Raw genomic sequence first — 20,211 nt, 5'->3', positions numbered from 1 at the left:
GTCACAAGCACAACTGCACAAGTCATATCCTAAACGATCTCTTGTTCCTTTTTTTTTTCAAGTGTAGCTCCAAAATACGAAGTAATTAAACTTCATAATTTCACGAATCTTGTTCACTGGAGTAGATAGCAATCAATATTCGATGCTTCTCATTGAATTTTTTTCTACTTTTTAAATTTGAGTTTAAACATAATTTATCAAACAGATACTTACCGATCACCTTGGTGGTTAGCACGATAAGGCTAGTTAATCTGGTTCCAGCCAAAATTTAGAATCCATACGGAAAGATAGACTTAGAGCCAGAGACGGAGCTACAACAAAATATAGAGGGATGTCACTCACTTATTTTTAATGCTTTGAACCAAATTTAGACTACTACGAGAAGAGGCGGATCCAGGATCCGAACACTGGGGGCTGGTTATCTTCTTCTTCTTCAGCCCCCTATTCTTCATCCTCTCTCTTTTTCCCCTCCCCTCTCCTCTATTTTTCATGGGGGGATCCAACGTATAGGGGAGCCCCCACAGCCTCCACGTTGGATCCATCCCTGACTACGAGTGTCTAAATTTAGATCGAGAGGATAAATATATGGTGAAAATAGATAATTTCAATTTTTTTTAAAAAATCTAGACCGGGTGCTTGGGAACCCCAGGCACCATGTAGCTCCGCCCCTACTTAGAGCTAAGTCTAATGGATACCACAAGATACCACAAGTTTAATAGTGTACTCGTTATAATCTTACATTAGAGTTGACATGTATAATTAGTACATATTAGAGTAGCTGTCAGCTGGTTGGCTCTAATATTTTTCTCCTATCTCTTTTTCTCACTTATATATTTAATGTATTTATCTTGAAACATGTGTGGAACTAGTTTTTGCGTGAGAGCCAACACCTTTTATTTTGATTTTCTCTTTTCTTCAAATAATCTTATACTTGGCTTACAACCTGTTATTATACTGGCTCTTAGATGGTGAGGTGCTATAGATAAAGGAGAAGAGAGGGAAAGGGCAACCTCCCGTGCAAGAGGCAAACTCTGCCCAAACTCAAAGAAATTATAGACAAAGAAAAGAGTTGATTGGTTACAAATAAATAAAAAAAATACACTGTGTATTGAAGGTAATTATTTATGTTAACTTTTAACTGAATTAAGTTGATGGTGTGTATTGAGTTGGAGCCTTGGAGGTAGGAAAATACACCTCCAACGCAGTGTGCTTAGGGTGCTTAACAATATAATTAAGCTAAGTACTATATCGGTTTTTGTCCATAAGTATCTCTCTTTGGCACTGCTTGGAGGTGTCCTTACACTTCAACAGAAACCGTCTTGTTTTGGCCTCGAGGGGGAAAAAGAAGAAGGCAAACTGGCAAACTTGATCGAGTCAAGGCTACACACACGTGCAACGATTCCTGCGCTTGATCGCCGCGCACGTCCGAGGATCATGTCGCCCCCGCGCTCGATCGCCGTCAAATGAAAACCAAGCCCCAACGCACGCCGCCGCGGCCCGCGTCCGCCGGCGACGCACGCGCGCGCGCGCGTGCCGGCCGGCCGGGATCGTCGTCGACAGCGTGGGAGACCATGTTCCGCCGCGGCGCGAGCGAGCGAGCCGGGCTCTGTCCTCGCGTGATCAGACGGCGACAAGTGGTTGGATTCGCGAGGTGCGCGCGTAGAGGGGGCCGGGGCCGGTCTAGGCGGCGGTAGAGCAGGGTCCCAGCAGCGGCATGTGCCGCTGCTGCCCCAGCTCGCCATGGACGGACGTCGCCATGTGCTGCTTGCTTGCTAGAATGATTAATTAAGCAGTTGGCTGGATTAGTTTTAGCCGGCCGGTGTCATTTGTTCTTGCTAAGCCGTGATCTGGGTCAGTATCTGCAAAGAAGAAAAATTCATCTGTTCTTTCAGTCGGCAGCTGCACTAAATAACTGGATGATCTACTGGCTAGCATAGCAGCAATCTGGTACGGAGGGAGGACCGGAGGAGTATTTCTGGCCCTGGAGCTCATCACTTGGTGTTGCTGGCACTAAGCTCAAGCTACTGAATCTGCAGGCAGGCTGTGTTCAGGTTCAGGTTCAGGTTCAGGCCGTGTGTCACTCTATCTCCAGGTGCATGCATGGGATCAGCGTGCGACAGGACTGCAGATTGGGATCAGTGAGCGCCTGCAGCGACATCTCAACAACCACTTGCCCCTATTGGGGATCTTGGGGTACTGTCTCACGCTGTGCTCTACTGAAATACTACTGCTTATATAATGAAATCTCTCGATCTTCAGGGCGAAAAGATTCAGTCATTCAGACAACACTTCTGATCGACGCTGTCGCCCATCGACTTGATCGAGGAAAAGGAAAGGAAGTATAGTAGTGTGTGATGTGCAGGACAACTGACACGAAACGAAAGCTCAAGGCTGTTTGGTGAAATAAAATCATTTTTTAGTTTTTTGATACAATGTTTTAACTTTTTGTCTTATTCGAAATTTTTCTGCAATTAATATTTTTTTCTTACTAGATGATAAAATATGAATAATATTTTATGCATGACTAATTTTTTAAGTTTTTATACAAATTTTTCAAATAAGATGAATGGTCAAATATTAGACACAGAAAAACGAAAAATAAAATTATTATGGGACGGAGATGGTACTAGTTACAGGTCCCAGCTCGAGCTGCTAATCTATTCTCGAGATCTCACGTCACATATCGATCGTGTTCGTGCTGTCCAAATCAACCTACCTATAGCTAGCTTAGCTAAGGGTAGTTGATTCACTTGATTGAATGAATGAATGAATGCATATGGCCATAAGCTGAGATTATTAACCTACTGTGCACAAGTTGCAATCACAAAAGTTTCAGAGTTCAGACTGGAGAGTGCTCCAATACAGCTCGATCGGTGGTCAGTCGATCAGATCGAAGATGCAGGAAGTCGTCTGGATCTCGATCGTCGGCCATGTCCTTCCTGCCCCAATTGAATGGATGTCTGCCGTTTAATTGCGCCAACAACTAACATCTGCTAATTTAGGATTAAATTCTCCAGCTACATAGACGGCATGATAAACGTGTCTGAATGTATCTGAATTCGTCTTTGGGGAGCCAATTCAAACTTCAGAGGTTATAATTGGTGGGCTTTTAGGTCTCCTCGACCAGGGCAGGCCCAGTCGATTCATGGTCCATCAAATAAAAAGGAAACGATTCAAGGGTGTCATTTTCGGCCTTCTAAACTCCTCTTAACAAGGCCCATTAGGCCCACTTATGTACACCAGTGAACTAGCTCAGGCTCTAATCTTTTTTATCTATTTCACTTAATTGTGTGTTCTTTTCTTAAGAAAAGAATCTTATTCTGTAAAGCATAAATCACTTTTTTACGCTGTTTTTTAAGTGTATTAGTCACAATATGTAATATATCACCATGGCCCCGTTCGGTAGGGGGGATAAGTTAACTTATGCCCTGGCATATGGAAAACGTAGTAATAGATTAATACATGATTAATTAATTATTACTTATTAAAAAAATATAAAATAGATTAATATGATTTTTTAGAATAACTTTCCTATAGAAAATTTTCATAAAAAATACACCGTTTAACAGTTCGGGAAGCATACGTGCGGAAAACGAGTGAGGCTTAGTTAACTTCCTGGGGTGGCCGAACGCGGCCTATGATGAAGTAGATAATCTATGGTAATAATTCGGTTAGTTCAAACAGGGCAATTTGTATGATATGTTTCTATGCTGTGTTTGTTTTTAGCTGTGGCGAAAAATGATATGTTCAGTTATTTTGTTTGGTATAATTTATATCTATATAAATTATTTTTTGAACATCGCCTTATTTTGTCTATGTTTCATCGAATGCTTTGCTTAGGGAGCTGGAGATTCTGAAACGTAGTAGCTAGTATTATCTAGTTGATGGCAATGTACAAAACCAGGAAACCTAGATTAGTTTATTTCAACATTTTACAACAACCGAATCTCAAATTTAGAGCGAGAACCTACATTATTAGGAATTCTAAAGGATTTGTATCTCATATAGGAAATAGTCCCTATGGAGCCTTTTGAAACAAAGTATTGATTCCTATCAATTTCTTTAAAATTCCTTTGTAATGTGCTATCCTAGAGTAATTTCGGAGGAAAATAAAATGATGCCTCACTTCATGTTTTCTCATCCCAAGTCGTACAATTCATGTTTTTTTTCCTATATGCTTACCAAATGACAGTTTTGAAACTTTTCATGTTTTTTTAATATTCCGTGTGAAACTGTGAATCCAATAAACATGTCATTCTTTTTTTTCCTGTGTTTTGATCAATCTTACGTTTCAAAGGGGACTAATTATGAAAACAATAGTTACAGAAACAACAAAGATATAAAAGCAGCTCAAACAAGCTTGATGATCACTACCCAACGTAATAACCCAAAAAAAAGCTACATTTTCTCTTAACAAACATTGCATATTTGCATTGTTCTAAACCAAAAACGATTGTCGTATGAGCAAGGCACCGCAGCTAGCTACCCATACTTTCAGAACAGAAGGATTGCTGCCCAGCGGATCTCATTCAGCCAAAAATTTCAGCGACAGAGACTACTACTGGTCACGAAAGAAGCACATCAATCTAAAAAAAAGCAGAGAGAGAGAGGGAGAGAAGCAAAGAAGCACATTGATTAGTACCATGAGCATACCATGTTTGAAACACCTGTATTTCCTGTTCCGGTCGGAATTGAATTGACGAATCGAAGGCAATTATTTTCTGGTGATTTATAATACAGTACAATACAGTTGCCAGAACAGAAAAGAATGTATCCATTCATCTCTGATATGTGATAATCCCATGAAACAAACAGTACCTGGCTCACGTGCTGCACATTTTTTCTCTTTCTTTTGTTGGATCCACTGGTCCATGGCGCCATTCAAATGCCGCAAATTCTTGGTGGCGGCTGATTCACCGGACATTCGTTTTCAGAAAAAAAAATAGGACGAATTTTGGCCGAACATTTAAACTGAAGATATGATGCGAGTAGTTTCAGTACTTGTCAGCAATTACCGAACACTTAAATCTGAAGATGTGATGCAAAGTGTGAGTACTTAATTTCTGAATAATTAACAGGTTCAGCTAGCTGTTGATTGGTGAAAAGGGAGCGGGGCCAACAATGGGGTCCCTGCTAAGCTGGACGATGGTGTCAAATGCACTTGTGTTAACAAGTTGGCAGTGTTACCGTGACTCGATGTACATGTAGACTATGTAGTACTGCTCTAGTAATTACAGTACTAGTTTGACAACCTAGAGGGGACACTTTAGTGGTAACACCTTTCTATAAGAAAAAAAACATGAAATTGCAGTTAGTGAAATGCATTTGATCTTTTTTCCTAAAAGCGGAGTACAAGGTTGGCTCTACATTTTCGGACAAGGCACGGTGATAAGAGCAACCAACTTATCATCCGGAAAATGAGGACACCCTCGACTCTCTCAGCGTAAGTTTAAAGGAAGAGGCTTAGCGTGTGCCTTGATGAAGATCAATTCATGACCCTCTCTATCCTTAGAACCTTAACATCTTTCTTGCGTGTGCCCAAAGGGTGATGGTAGGTTGTCTCCCAAACTGTTGGTTGGATCAGTCCTACCTGCACATCGACTAGAAACTCTTTTACTTGTCCATTTTTTCATGTTGGTATTCCATTAGGGCACCTACAACTATACTGACCTAAACCTAAGACAACTTCTATGGTTTCTTCCTTAACCAGTCAGTACCATCACCGTCGCCAATTTATGCATAATCTCAATTAGGTGGTTACATATAGACCAAGTTTATATTTATGTAAATAAAATACAAATGCAGTTCTCTACATGTTGGGATGAATGGTGAAGTAGAGAGAAAATAAAAGGTGAGATTTTTGCAATCATCCAATATCATTTGAAAACACAAGTAATTAGGTCCATAGAGAATTAGAGATGGTTAAGCTAAAAAAATCTGTTTAAATTTTACATAGAGGAAAGTACGACACACTGGGAACACCGAAGAGGAAGAGGAATAGAACGACCCTCGATGTTTGAAACTTCAATGTAATTATTCCCTATAATCTGAAGACATTTGCCCACTACTTTAGCAAGCTCCAATGTAATAATCAATTTAAAGAAAACAATAAAATCTTTACGTGATAAACAATAAGACAAAAAAAAGAGGATAAAACCTTTGTGAGACAGGGGAGTAATTTACATTAACCATCCTTAATTGACTCAATCTCATTCACACGTGGACGAGGAGGAGAGGAACGGGTAAGTGCGAACGTTCGCGCATATAGTTTTCTAGCAAGCATTTTATTTAACTAACCTATATAAACTTTAGATATATAAACTTTACTTATATAAATTTTACATGTATAAAGTTTAAGTATATAAAATTTCTATGTACACTTTTTTAATGTAGATATACAAACATATATATTTACTGGATGAATGTTTGTACTTTGCAAAGGATAAAACCATATTATGTTATTCCTAAAATAAATAGAAAAATATTTTCATGAAATATGTGACCATCTTTTTTATATAGAAAATATCCATATCAATTTGATTTTACGTGGATATCCATCTAGATTTAATTGATTTTTAATATTACGAAGTTAAGTGGGTAAATTATAAAAATGCAATGTGAGTAGGTGGATAGTAAAAAGAAAATTGAATAATTGAATCTTGGATTGAATTAGAGTTAAACTATATATATATATATATATATATAAACTTTTCACATATAAAACTTTCAAAAAGAAACTACTGATATAAAAAAAACAAGTGTTCGCTAAATAGAATTTCTTGGATAGTAACGCACGCATCACCGCGCCAACAATGCACGCACGCACGCACGCACCGCGGCATCGAAGAATCCGCCCAGAAACCTTGCAAACAAAGCCCCTCCGTTGCCTCCAAAGCCCCTCTCCCCCCAAACCCAACCCCCCCCCCCCCCCCACCGGTGGGCCCCACCCGCCCCCACCCTCCTTACATACACACGCACCCCCTCGCCCCCCACCCGCCCACGCACGCCCTCCCCCTCCTCGTTTCCATCGCCGCCGCTGCCACCGCCACCTCCGCCGCGATGCAGAGCCTCCTCCTCCCCACCGCGGCCGCGACCGCCCCGTCCCCGGCCCGGGCGCGGGGGCGCGCGCCGCCTCCCGGCCGCCGCGCCTCCGTCGCCGTCCGCGCGTCTGCGTCTGCGGCGGCGGTGGCGCCGAGGCGGGAGACGGATCCGAGGAAGCGGGTGGTGATCACCGGGATGGGGCTGGTCTCCGTGTTCGGGAACGAGGTGGACGCCTACTACGACCGGCTGCTGGCCGGGGAGAGCGGGGTCGGCCCCATCGACCGCTTCGACGCCTCCAACTTCCCCACCCGCTTCGCCGGCCAGATCCGCGGGTTCTCCTCCGAGGGCTACATCGACGGCAAGAACGACCGCCGCCTCGACGACTGCCTCCGCTACTGCATCGTCAGCGGCAAGAAGGCGCTCGAGTCCGCCGACCTCGCCCTCGGCTCCAAGTCCATGGACAAGGTAAACCCGTACTGGTAGCTCGCATTGAAATGCCGCGCATTCGCTGTGTCAGGCGCTCCCGCAGTGATCCTTTTCACTTTTTAAGCTATTGAAGATACGAGATTTCGGTCATGCAAAGTGTCCTGCGGTTTACCACTTTTCGTAGATCAGGTGTTAAAAGCTGATTGTTTATCTGATTGGTGGTGAGATTTTTCCATTTCTGTGATATCCGAGGATACTACGAGTGCCATTATCGAGACAATAAGTGGAATAAACATGATTGCAAATCTGATGTGTATGTATTTCTACTTAACTATCATAAAGAAGGTTGTTGAGACTCCATGTATTTTAGTTGGGGATGGAAAAGTATAGAGGTGTGTCTGTTTTTAAATTGCTATCGGGTGTAAATGCAATGCAGATGGATTCTTTTCATGTTTAAAAATATCACTTCAACACTATGGGTGCTTTTCTGGAGCAAAATGAAAAAAAAACTGTTTTTGCATCTCATCAATCCTTGTATTTACCATTTTATTATGTAGAAATATTATTAAATCATACCCTTTTGGGTCCTTGTTTCATTGGCTGCTTACAGCTGGTAATAGCTTCATCAGCTCATCCTGCTATAAGTTTTCATCCTTGATACTTTGGGTGAAAGGATAGTTAGCATTAATAGTAAATGTTCTCTGTTGCAGATTGAAAAAACTCGGGCTGGTGTACTTGTGGGCACCGGTATGGGTGGTCTTACAGTGTTTTCTGACGGTGTTCAGAATCTTATTGAGAAGGGGCACAGAAAGATCACTCCATTCTTCATTCCGTATGCCATAACTAACATGGGATCTGCCCTTCTTGGAATGGACATTGGCTTCATGGGTCCAAACTACTCTATCTCAACTGCCTGTGCTACCTCGAACTACTGTTTCTATGCTGCAGCAAACCATATTCGCAGAGGCGAAGCTGATGTGATGATTGCTGGTGGCACTGAAGCTGCAATTATTCCGATTGGTGTTGGTGGGTTTGTTGCATGTAGAGCACTTTCACAGAGGAATGATGACCCCAAAACAGCATCAAGGCCTTGGGACCAAGCCCGGGATGGTTTTGTCATGGGTGAAGGAGCTGGAGTGCTGGTATGCTTTATGAACATATTCAAGTTCATGTTTTCACTCTGCTAAGACATTTCTAATGGTTTGGTTCTGTCAAACTGAAAAAAGGTCATGGAGAGCCTAGAGCATGCGATGAAACGTGATGCACCAATAATTGCGGAGTATTTAGGAGGTGCTGTGAATTGTGATGCTTACCATATGACTGATCCAAGATCTGATGGCCTTGGTGTTTCGTCTTGCATTAAGCAAAGTCTCGTAGATGCTGGCGTTGCACCGGAGGAGGTAATCCAAATATTTTAGCCTTAAAGAGCCTCTTCTTATGTGTTAGTTCTTTTGCTCATAAAATTGTATACCTTTCTGTTGTGGCAGTTGATACATAAATTATGATTTATAGTCTGTGCTTTAGCCCTTTTCTTTGTATGTTAGGACTTAGGACTCCCTACATTTTGTTCTGCGATAAATTTTTAACACCCACTCCAGCCATATTTCCCCTTTTTACTTGAAAAATAGGTTCCCATCTGATGATCTAGAACTGATGTTTCCACAATGAGCTCTGATTGCTGCTTTGTATTTGTTTAGATGCATTCGATGAAGTTTCATGTGTGTTTAAATCTCTTTTTTGCAGGTCAACTACATAAATGCTCATGCAACATCCACCCTAGCTGGTGATCTGGCAGAGGTGAATGCCATTAGGCAAGTCTTCAAGGATCCATCGGGGATTAAAATAAATGCAACCAAGGTGCTTTTATGTCCCATATGTGGTTTACTTCAAGTCAAGGAAACTGTACATTGCCTTCCTAATATAATCGTCCAATTTGCAGTCCATGATTGGGCATTGCCTTGGCGCGGCAGGTGGCCTGGAAGCCATTGCAACTGTTAAAGCTATAACCACTGGATGGGTCCATCCAAGCATAAACCAGTTTGTAAGTATCGGTTCAAAATATTTAATTGTTAATCTAGCTAGCATGGCAGTTGAAACCTGGGAAGCGCATTATGGCTAGAATTACTAAGAGCTGCATTCTTGTTAACCTCAGAATCCGGAGCCAGCTGTTGAATTTGACACAGTACCTAACGTAAAAAAGCAACATGAAGTGAATGTTGGTGAGTAACAATGCCTATGGTTTTGCCATAGTACTCCATTTCTTTCGCTTCCTCTTCCACATATTTATTGTGTCTTGCTATACAGGTATCTCGAATTCTTTTGGATTTGGAGGACACAATTCAGTTGTAGTATTTGCACCATTTAAGCCTTAATGTGTTGCATGTTACACAAATCTTGGCCAGAATAGTGAAGGCCATTTCAGGAAGTTCTGAGTTATTCTGCATGTCTTTTCTTTGGGAGAAGCAACTGTTGATTTAACAGCCGGCAACGTTACAACGAACTGGATCTGAGATTCATTCCATTTTAGGCACAACTATCTATCACTGAAATTGAGAGAGCTCTGTATAACGTTGTTTTGCATAATTTGCAATTGATTCTACCTACTTCTGTATAATTGAAAAAAGTTGGGAATGCCTAGAGTTGTCATGTAGAAGCAGATTTAGATTTCCTGTTCCATAGAAATGCTTGTCTGTAATTTGTATTACCTGGTCTAGAAAAATGTTCTCTATTGCAATTTTTGTTGAGTATGCCAGTGCCCGGTTAGTGGAATAAAAAGTTTCCAATTTTCTGAAAGCATAGCCGATTTCCGGTTTGATGTACCTGTAGATCCTGGAAGATCGTCCAGAGGTTACACTAATCGGCTTCTTTATCTCGTTTCTTATTACATGGAGGTGATATTAGCTGACTTTTGGCAATTCATCATGTAGATATAGGTAAGGGAGAAAAGAAAATTTGAGACCACGTGAAAACATGGTTTTGAAAAACCAGCTGATAACCGGTTCAAAGTAAGAAACTGGTGTGTGTATTTTACGGACGATTGGACTGATTATGGTCAAATTTGTTTATACGGATGAATTAAACATTTTGGTATACCGTAAATAACAAAAGTAGCTTAAAACAAGTTATCTAAATATTAGACGTTTTTGGAGAAATTATAGCTTGAGAAACATGGTAGACATAATAAGTACTCACTCCGTTTCATAATACAAACATAAACATTTGTTGATCATTTTAACTCGTTCTTATATATGTCTAGATTTATTAGTATTTATGTTAATTTAGGCAAAGCTCAAATGACTTGAGAAAATCTTATTAATTAATTTTAAAATTAAAATATTAATACCCAGTTAATCCTGAGCTAATTCGTTGTACGCTTGTACTCGTTTTACGTTTCTTCCTCTTCTTCCGTCCTACTGGATAAGCTGAAAACATAGAAGCTGTCCGTGATGCGATTTGAAGCTTTAAATTCAAAAAATTTTAGATGATCCGAATTTTTATTTTCAAATACAACACCACTGTGCAATTCAAATGAACCCTGTGGAAAGAAGCCCATCTGAGCCCACGCCTCGCAGTCGTCGGCCCGGCCCGGCCCGGCCCAACCAAAACCTCGTCTCGTCTCGAAGCCGTCGCCGCGCCGGCCGTGCGCCCCACGACCACGACGACCCCGTCCGCGGCTCAAATGGATGACCCCCTCACGTCGCTGCCCGCGAACCGCGTAGCCGTAGGCGTAGTCGCGCGCGCGAACGCGAACGCGACACCGGCGCGGCGGCGGCGGCGCCATGCGGGGAGCCGGAGGCGACGACGTCCTCTGGGCGAAGGCCGCCGAGCTGGAGCGGCAGTTCGAAGGGTACAAGCGGCGGCTCCCCGAGAGGAGGAAGGACCCCGCCACCGCTGCCGTGGCGGTGGCTGATCGCCCCGACGGCGCCGCGGAGGAGGAAGATGAGGAGGCGGCGGCGGCGGCGGTGGTGGGGAGGGGGAGGAGGTACGACGCGTACGTGCGGCGGAGGGACGAGAAGCTGCGGCAGGGATGGCGCGCGCGCATGGAGCGGAAGGAGGCCGAGATGAAGGCGCTCTGGGCGCACCTCGCCGCCGGCCATGACAAAGAGGTGACTAACTCTCTCCATCGATCGCGTCCATTACTCCATTTTTCTCTCTTCTGCCTTAACATTTTCAGCTTCAGAAAAATTTTCTGATGCGTCTTTCAAATTCAAAATGCATGCAGACTTGTGAATTTTACGCAAATTCTTTGCTTCATAGTAACAAAAAACACAAGCAAAGTATGTCATTTTCTTCGAGAGAAAAAAAAAACAAGTAGTAGGATTGATTTGGTTTCACGCTTTATTGGAGATGAACAGACGTCACGTTTAGCGTTTCGAGCCGATCGCCTGATCCCTGTGCTGCATCCAACTTTTGTGACTTTCTTGTGATTCATTGTTAGGGGTAGTTTAGTTCAGCCATCGTATAGACGAACGGACCTTTTTTAGGTGAGAGTCATGGCACGTTCAGCTCCTTAGCGTTATTCCATTCAGATAATCTTTGCAATTTACCCTTTTTTTTTAAAAAAAAGGATAGTTTTGGACTGTTCATTGTGATTAAAGTTCATTCCATATCATCTCAAGCTGTCCCTGTATTTTGAAAAACGAAAAAGAGTCCAATTGACTTCCCGAACTAACTTCTCACTTAACCCCATAGACTACTTTTTAAGCTTATTTTACAGCTTGGATTATTAAAAATGGTTCACGTTACTCCATAATGCTATTTTTTTTGTTCATCTCTAAAAAAGTTACAGTTTACGCAAAAAAAATTGGTAGGTTGATAGATACATTATAACTTAAGTCTCACTATTTTTTAAAGATTTTTTCTCACTATGTATATAGGTGGTAAGGACCTAAGATTGATTTAAATATAAATATTTTAAAGTTCAAGCAAGAGGTTATAGAAAATCAAAAATATTTTTGAACTTCAAGTCATCCACAGCCCTAAAGAAAATTCAACTTAAAATACAACTTGTCTGAAGAGTAACAAAAATGAGAGATGTTATTTAGAACTGAATTAAACCACTTCCAATAGTTTAAGAAATAAGATGAGCTAAAAAATACTTTAAGGGGTTAGTTAAATTGACTTTTTTAAAAGTCCGTTCCCCTGAATAATTTTATTGGAGCACTTAGCTCACTAAAATATTTTTTTGGCTTATTTTACATCCCAAACTATTAAAAACGGTGGCGTCTCATCAATCTTTAAGAATTTTTCAAAAAGTTAACATTATTTAAAAGCATCTTAAATTGATTTAAACATCAATATTTTAAAGTTCAAGAAAATAGTCATGGAAAAATTAAAAATATTTTTAAACTTTGATAATGGTGTTATCTATAGCTTAAAAAGTTTAGCTTAGAATATAACTTGTATTAACAATAGCAATAAAGTGAAATATTGTTAAGAAGTGAAGTGAACTATTTTCATTAGTTTAGGAGGTAAAATGTACCAAAAATAATTTAGGGTTTAACTAATGAACCAATTAGTTCACGGAGTAAAATAGCAGTGCAATTAATCATGCCAGAAATGTTTAAAAATATGTTGAACAGAGTCATCTTGTATATGCTGATATGCAGCAAAAGCCCGGGAATTTGGAGGTGAAACCATCCTCTTCTTCGACGCCAAGAAGCAGCTCGGCGATGAAGGCGAGCCTCTCACGTGCCAGGACTCCCAGGGGCAGCATGCCGTCGCCGGCCGGCGCGGCGGCCAGCCCAAGGCTGTCTTCCACCCCCGACGCGCGACGGCGAGCGCCGCACCGTGAGCCGTCGCAGGCGGAGCCACCGTCCACGCCACGGAAAGAGAACAGGGTGCCGTCCGCTGCTGCGGCGGCGACGGCGACGACGCCGAGGCTGAGGACGCTGTCACGGAGCAGGAGCTCGCTCAAGGAGCCCAACCGCTCGTCGTTCTCCGTTATGGACAGCCCGAGGAGGCCACCGCCGCGGCTACAGTCCCCGCGGCCTAGCCATGCCGGCGGCGCCGGGGACAGGCCGAAGCAGCCGCCCGCTCCTGCGCCGACCGCCGCCGACGCCGTGGCGCAGGGCTGTCGGAATCGGCAGGTCGTCATCGCCGAGATCAAGACGGCCGCCGCGTCTCGCCTTAGGAGATCAGGCAATGGCGCCGGGCAGGGGCAGCCCGCCGCCTCGCCGCGTCCGGTGATTACCAAACAAGTTGACGGTCGTCGCAGGCCGTCGGACACGGGCAAGATGATCTCCAGAGATTTAGTCATCGAATCAAACAATTTCAACATCAATGATGATGACACTGCACAATCTTCAGTTGAACTTGGTGGATTTTTAAAGATCACCGGCGACTCTGACACCGAGCCGAGCTACGTCTACATCAAGAAGGACAGCGAACTCGAAGAGGAAGCCATGACCATGAACTCATCTCAAGCAATGGCAGGCTCTGGTTCAAATGCTGAAGAGGCAGAGCATCAATCGGAGAAGGAAACCGGAGATCCCGAGGAGAAAACAACGGCGCCGTCTGACACGACGGCGAAAGAAAGCCCAGCGACCGACCAAGAGGACTCGTCGCCGCAGAGCTCCGACCAGTCGTTCTACTCAAACGTGGACTCCTCCTTCTCCCACAGGTCGTCGGAGCTTGCCGCCTCGCCCACCGACTCGCCGCTGCACGGCTCGCCGTCGAGCACCGGCCCCTCCACCGAGCAGCTGCTGGAGGCCGACGCCGCAATGCTGAGGAAGAGACGGGAGGAGGAGGAAGACGACGACGCAACCGCCGCCGAGATCAAGAACCTTCTAATCATCCCGGGCACCACGACGAGCAGCAGCAGCGTTGCTTCTCCCGTCGTCGCCGTGCAGTCGCCGACGGAGGCAGTGGCAGGGCTCAAGCGGTTCCTGACCTTCGGCAAGAAGAACGGCAACATCAAGGCCGGCGATGAGGTCACCGCCGCCGCCGTGGCAGATGACGACAGCGTCGGCGAGCGATGGCGGTCAGGCGATTCCGGCGTCATTCCGAGGATCTGCTCCTCCGATGCTGCTTCGGATGATTCAGACAACAACTATGTCATCCCTGCACACGGTAATTCAGTACCTCATAATTACACTACATCAAATGAGCTATATAATTAACAAGTGTTAAAACTGTTCATAACCAAAAAAAACTCTGATTTAGTATTTATCCCAAACAAGAAAATTGCTAAATTGACGCTCTAAATGTGTGGCTTCTACGTTTTAACATTAAGATTGGTTTAATTTAATTACATTATAAACATGGTGTAGCTTGATTTCCTAACATTTATCCCTTTTGATTCATTTTCCTTTTCCTTTTGAGTTTTTTAGGGTTAACCATCCTTAAAAAATTACCTTGAGTTACCATATTTTTTTAAGTATAAATTTAATACCTTGAGGTGAGACACCAGAATTTTGCACTAAAATTTTTGTTATATTAAGACAGCTATTAAAGGATGATAAAAAAGTCCTTTTATTTTTCGTGTTTTTGTCACCTAAAATTACTACCCTGTCCTATACTACATATTACAACTTTTTTTTTGATGAGAAATATATCACAAATGACATTATGTCTTCATGGATTGGACTAAAATTTTGCGTGAACATTCATAATATGTTTTTTTTCATAAACTTTGCTAAGATTTTGCTACACTACTGCAATACAAAATGGTGCAAAACGAAAAGAAAATTGTGATAGACTTTATTTTCTGAGAAAGAGAAGATTCCTTTTATATTACCACATGATTGAAAGTGAAAAAGAATGAAACAGTCAGTTGGGAAGGAGCAGCGTCGAGTAGGAAAAACTTTAAGAGAAAAAAATAACCATGGGAATTATTGTCAATACATATTCCAAAACAATGAAAAAGAAGAAGGAATTGAATTAAAAGGGAAAATATCAGAAAATCAAGCCATACCATATTTATGGCGTCATTTCATCAAAACCAATACTATTTAGAGCGTCATAAAGAATCACATCTTTAGGGTGTTAATTAATTTAGCAATTTTTTTTCGTAAGCAACCACCAATTGGTCAGAAGTTAATGGTTGTGTGCAGTTCGTTCCTTGCAAAGTTGTGTGCCGTGTTCTCCTGCAAGGCCTGTACTGCTGAAGGAGCTGATTTCATCGGCAAAATCCCCAAGAGGTTAATCTCACATCTGACGCTTAACTAAATTAAATCTGCATCTTATGAATCATGGACTTAACCTGCATGCACTGGGCATTCATTTTCAGTCTGCTTGATCATGTTCCGTTTGTCATGCCATTGCAGCACATCGCTCGTTCTTCTCGTTTTCATCGTTTAAGTCCAGAGGATACTGATACTGACCATTGGTGATGCAGCGATCAGCACTTGTACCGGTTCTTTTCTTTTATTGAATATGAGGAAATTCTTCCAGATTACATCGATTAATAGATAAATTCGAACAAACCTGTATGAATGTTTTGGGACACTACTTGCTGAGACTACTACTTGGAGAACCACTTGTAATTAAACTATGGTGCATGTCAGCATGTGTTATGCGTTTGTGATTCTTAGATAATAAATATATCTGTGTTTTATTCTGAAAATAAAATGTGTTTGTGTTTTATGCATTTAAAATCTTCATATAGAGGAAAGCATTAGAGGTGTGGTACAATATTTATATTGAGATTGTCTATATGTCAAGTTCTTGACTTCTCTTAATAAATAATTTTTTTCTACCATTGTCCCATGCCACCTAACCATTGGGACATCCTTTGCCCCTACACTGCCTTTATCCATCTCTGCCATCGCAGCCTCTATCATCGATCGTCTTATCAATGGCTTGTTTTCACCACTCACAAATAGTGTACTCTACCATATGTCTCGGCCTTCTCTCGAATCCTGCTTGCATGGCCCCGTTGCCCTACTCCCACCGCCATCAACCCCAAAACCTAATTTGACTTGAGTTTGCCAAATTTCGAATGTCACCAAAACCAACGGCTATTTAAAGAGCTCGCTGTTACCATCTCCGGTGAATCTAATTCACTATCTCCCTCCCTCAATGTTATGGCTAGAGGTAGAAGACGATTGTCAGTTATCCTCAAATGAGATTTGGAAAAATATTAATCGATTAATAAATAAATAAAAAGCTAATTTACTTCTTTGTTGACTTTTGGGTCTATATTTAATTTTTCATCTTATCATATATATATATATATATATATATATAAAATATTATGATTTGATATATTAGAAAAGAAAATTTAAGAATAACTTATAATTTCATACATTTACAAAATTGAATAAGTCAAATGATCAAACATCGATTATAAGTCAATGATGGCAAATGAAAAAAAAACGGAGGGAGTATATTCTACAGTAGATGTGTTTGGAATTTTAGAGAGGTGCTCATATAATCGAATTTTGCACATATTTTGTTGTGTCGGACATTGCAACTGAAAATGAGACCAAGGGAAGCAACAAAGCACAAGCAGGAGGAGGAGTTCACTATCAGCAGCAGAGGGTAGCAAACCGTGCCACGTAGGCACAAACCCCCTTCTCCTACCTCATCCTGATATCCCCAAAGCAACCACCGGACGAACACCAGAGCAAGCAGAAGCAGCAGCAGCAGCCGCCGCCGCCGGCCACGCGTCACCGCGCCTGAACCCCCCTCGCCGGCGATGGCATTCGCCGCCACCACCGCCTGCAGGCCGTCCCTTCTCATGTCCCCTCGCCGGGCGTCGCCGCCGCCGCCGCGGGCGCTCCTCTGCAGGCCCTCCACCGCCTCCGCCGCTCTCCGCGCCGCGCCGGCGGCAGCGGCACTGTCGAACGCGCCTCCGCGCCGCCTTCGCGCGGGGAGGATCGTCTGCGGCAAGGTGACGACTACGACGAACCTCTGTATTAGTCGCAGGAGCGCCAGCGCCTCCGCGCTGCTGGCGTGGGCGGCGGCGGCGATGACGAGTGGCCTGGGCTCGCCGCCACGCGTGGCGCGGGCGGCTGATGACGATTCTCCCCCGTCGGTGGCGGTGCAGGTGAGCAAGGGCAGCCCGGCGCCGAACTTCTCCCTGAAAGATCAGGACGGGAAGACGGTGTCCCTGTCCAAGTTCAAGGGCAAGCCGGTCGTCGTCTACTTCTACCCCGCCGACGAGACCCCCGGCTGCACCAAGCAGGCCTGTGCCTTCCGCGACTCGTACGAGAAGTTCAAGAAGGCCGGCGCCGAGGTCATCGGCATCAGCGGCGACGACTCCGCCTCCCACAAGGTCAGTCCGTCAGCCACAGCCACAGCTACGTACCTCCCTTTCTTGACTCCTTCCTCCATTGCCGGAGCCGTGAATAACTGCATATATATCATCGCATGTCGCCAACTCGATCGCCATTGGAATGGATGAATTGAACTGGCATGGCAGGAGTTCAAGAAGAAGTACAAGCTGCCGTTCACGCTGCTGAGCGACGAGGGGAACAGGGTGAGGAAGGAGTGGGGGGTGCCGGCGGACCTGTTCGGGACGCTGCCGGGGAGGCAGACGTACGTGCTCGACAAGAGCGGCGTCGTGCAGTACATCTACAACAACCAGTTCCAGCCGGAGAAGCACATCGGCGAGACCCTCAAGATCCTCCAGACCCTCTGATTCTTTCTTCTTCTTCTTCAATTCTACTATCTCGACACACACACATGCTATGTATCTAGTGCATCTGTATCACTCTTATTGTGTATATACAGTCAAAATCTGTGGCGGCTACGTACTCGATCCTAGCTAGATCTGGAATTAAAGTCCCAGGTCTTTCGCACCAAAGATTCTGAATTTTTATGGGGGCATGTTTTCTCAACTGCTAAAGCATTTTGTAAAACTTTATTACTCTTATAGAGTAAACTTTTAACTTTATAGTGGATGATATAGTTATTTATATACTCAAATAACTGTGTAGAACCCGACTGGTTTGATGATTTCATAAGAAAATAACAGGGGTCTAACTGGGAGCTATAGATATGGACAATTATCATTCTGACAAAGTATACCTATGTATTAAGATTTATATTTAAAATTCTAATACGTCGATATATAAATACCTATTAAATTTTATACTAGAAAATATGTTATTTCCAGTAATTTTCTAAGGACAGTAAAATTATAACTATTCAGGCCGTACACGGCAAATACCTGCAATCTGAATTTCTACATGGATTACAACTGCTGGTTTTTTTTTATCTGGATCAGCTGCTGGATTTATATATGTTAGGGTCGGATAAGTACGAGGTTATTAGCGTCATCACCTCACTCAACATGTTGGCCTGTCTGTCTGAGCAGTTGGTATCGTGTACGGCACGTGGGGGCTTTACTTTTTACGCAGTTGCGTTTTCCATTTTTACAGTGATTAATTTAACCTGAACCTGACGGCGTCGTGGTTAGTGGCAAGCAGAGATGGCACTATTTCTTTCTGCTCGATCTGCTTGCTGGCCGGCCGGCTAGCTAGCAATAGTACCCCAGTCGTGTTTGTGTGTGCGTGTCCAGTTGTTGTGGCGGCGCTAGCAGACGCCGGTCACCGGCCGGCAACCTCGTGCATGTGCGCCGGCCTCACCTCACAGGACGGACGGCTCATCGGAGCCGAAAGACATGGTGGTAGAAGGATACTGCCGTGAACACGATCTAGTCGAATATATTACCTCCTTTTCATATCTATTATATATATATAAAGTAACAGAAAAACAAGCCTCTGCTCCTCACGGGTTAGAAATTCTAAGATTAATCGAAAAAAAAGAAAAAAAGAAAACACTAATCGGACAAGTAAAAAGATAAAAATTACATTGACGGATGTGGATTCCATCTCGCCGAAGTCCAATGTAGTGTTGAAGTGTCCCGCGCAAAACAAAACAAAATCGAGCCCATTGTCCAGGGGTAAGGTGCCCTCTCCTGTAGCGAGAGGTCTCCAATTCAATCCTGCCTAGGCGCATGTTTAATGACAATATTTTTTCCTTTTTTTGCTGCAGCCGTTTCCGTCTGTTGTTTGATTTTCTTTTTCTTTTTTTTTCAGTGCTCGCCAGCCCACGTAAAAATCTAAGAACACATGTTTGACTGTTTGTGAAAATTCAAGTTCACCTTTATTTAAAAAAGAACCTAATCTAAGAAAAAAATCGAAGAAGGTTTTGATATAAAATTACTAGAAGTTACAATTTTATTTTTCATAGATTTATAAGTTTCTCTCATAAACTTGAGGCTAAGATGTGCAAGTGGCCCGACCCTAAACTAATGCCATGTTTAGTTCTAAAATAAAAATTTTCACGCTATCACATCGAATGTTTGGATACATGCATGGAGTATTAAATATAGGCAAAAAATCAATTACATAGATTACGTGTAAATTAATACCATGTTTAGTTTAAAATAAAAAATTTTACGCTATCATGTCGAATGTTTGGATACATGCATGGAGTATTAAATATAGGCAAAAAATCAATTACATAGATTACGTGTAAATTGCGAGACGAATTTTTTAAACCTAATTGCATCATGATTTGACGATGTAGTGCTCTATTATACATATAAAGTAATAGGGAAAGAAGCCACCACATTCGCTCTCATGTGCTAGAAAATCTCATATTAATAAAAAAAATCTCATTAGAAATACAATTTTGGGAATTAAAAATAAAAAATAATATAAAAGAGTCCAGCATGGGTGGTCCAGGAGTCGCGTGGATGCCGATGTGATCGTGAGACACATGTGTAGTAATTTTGTGCGTTTGATTAGTGGTTTTGTTGCGTGATTTGGAGAGGATCTTGAGTGAAGGTTA

General features: G+C 42.8%; 3 protein-coding genes across 4 annotated transcripts; all 3 read left to right on the top strand.

Annotated features, from left to right (window-relative positions):
* The first annotated feature begins 7,013 nt into the window (after nucleotides 1–7,013).
* On the top strand, nucleotides 7,014–10,279 carry LOC102706574 (3-oxoacyl-[acyl-carrier-protein] synthase I, chloroplastic-like). Its single transcript, XM_015838898.2, has 7 exons — nucleotides 7,014–7,506; nucleotides 8,178–8,609; nucleotides 8,694–8,867; nucleotides 9,211–9,324; nucleotides 9,407–9,508; nucleotides 9,620–9,686; nucleotides 9,772–10,279. Exons 1-7 carry the CDS (start codon nucleotides 7,060–7,062, stop codon nucleotides 9,837–9,839), a joined length of 1,404 nt encoding a protein of 467 aa, XP_015694384.2. The 5' UTR covers nucleotides 7,014–7,059; the 3' UTR covers nucleotides 9,840–10,279.
* Nucleotides 10,280–11,246: 967 nt separating this feature from the next.
* Nucleotides 11,247–15,983, top strand: LOC107304327 (treacle protein-like). Its single transcript, XM_040525494.1, has 4 exons — nucleotides 11,247–11,573; nucleotides 13,077–14,538; nucleotides 15,522–15,608; nucleotides 15,735–15,983. Exons 1-4 carry the CDS (start codon nucleotides 11,247–11,249, stop codon nucleotides 15,782–15,784), a joined length of 1,926 nt encoding a protein of 641 aa, XP_040381428.1. The 3' UTR covers nucleotides 15,785–15,983.
* A 939-nt stretch (nucleotides 15,984–16,922) lies between these two features.
* LOC102706016 (putative peroxiredoxin Q, chloroplastic) lies at nucleotides 16,923–18,337 on the top strand. 2 transcript variants are annotated; one of them, XM_040525111.1, is made up of 3 exons: nucleotides 16,925–17,302; nucleotides 17,459–17,686; nucleotides 17,834–18,335. In XM_040525111.1, the coding sequence occupies exons 1-3, from the start codon at nucleotides 17,108–17,110 to the stop codon at nucleotides 18,050–18,052; spliced, it is 642 nt and encodes a 213-aa protein (XP_040381045.1). In that variant the 5' UTR covers nucleotides 16,925–17,107; the 3' UTR covers nucleotides 18,053–18,335. The 2 variants fall into 2 exon arrangements, with proteins under 2 accessions (XP_015693481.2, XP_040381045.1); XM_015837995.2 differs by having other exon boundaries at nucleotides 16,923–17,686; nucleotides 17,834–18,337.
* The last annotated feature ends 1,874 nt before the right edge of the window (nucleotides 18,338–20,211 follow it).

The sequence above is a fragment of the Oryza brachyantha genome, chromosome 6, assembly GCF_000231095.2.
Source record: "Oryza brachyantha chromosome 6, ObraRS2, whole genome shotgun sequence".
Lineage (NCBI taxonomy): Eukaryota > Viridiplantae > Streptophyta > Magnoliopsida > Poales > Poaceae > Oryza > Oryza brachyantha.
This window is presented reverse-complemented; position numbering and strand designations above follow the sequence as displayed.

What these genes read in the sequence shown, in the direction of transcription:
- LOC102706574 (XM_015838898.2), top strand. Translation starts at nt 7,060, where the DNA reads ATGCAGAGCCTCCTCCTCCCCACCGCGGCCGCGACCGCCCCGTCCCCG. An exon ending in GTGAAGGAGCTGGAGTGCTG is followed by an intron (nt 8,610 to 8,693) that starts GTATGCTTTATG and finishes AACTGAAAAAAG; the next exon opens with GTCATGGAGAGCCTAGAGCA. An exon ending in GCAACATGAAGTGAATGTTG is followed by an intron (nt 9,687 to 9,771) that starts GTGAGTAACAAT and finishes CTTGCTATACAG; the next exon opens with GTATCTCGAATTCTTTTGGA.
- LOC107304327 (XM_040525494.1), top strand. Translation starts at nt 11,247, where the DNA reads ATGCGGGGAGCCGGAGGCGACGACGTCCTCTGGGCGAAGGCCGCCGAG. An exon ending in CTATGTCATCCCTGCACACG is followed by an intron (nt 14,539 to 15,521) that starts GTAATTCAGTAC and finishes GGTTGTGTGCAG; the next exon opens with TTCGTTCCTTGCAAAGTTGT. An exon ending in ATCGGCAAAATCCCCAAGAG is followed by an intron (nt 15,609 to 15,734) that starts GTTAATCTCACA and finishes ATGCCATTGCAG; the next exon opens with CACATCGCTCGTTCTTCTCG.
- LOC102706016 (XM_015837995.2), top strand. Translation starts at nt 17,108, where the DNA reads ATGGCATTCGCCGCCACCACCGCCTGCAGGCCGTCCCTTCTCATGTCC. An exon ending in ACGACTCCGCCTCCCACAAG is followed by an intron (nt 17,687 to 17,833) that starts GTCAGTCCGTCA and finishes CTGGCATGGCAG; the next exon opens with GAGTTCAAGAAGAAGTACAA.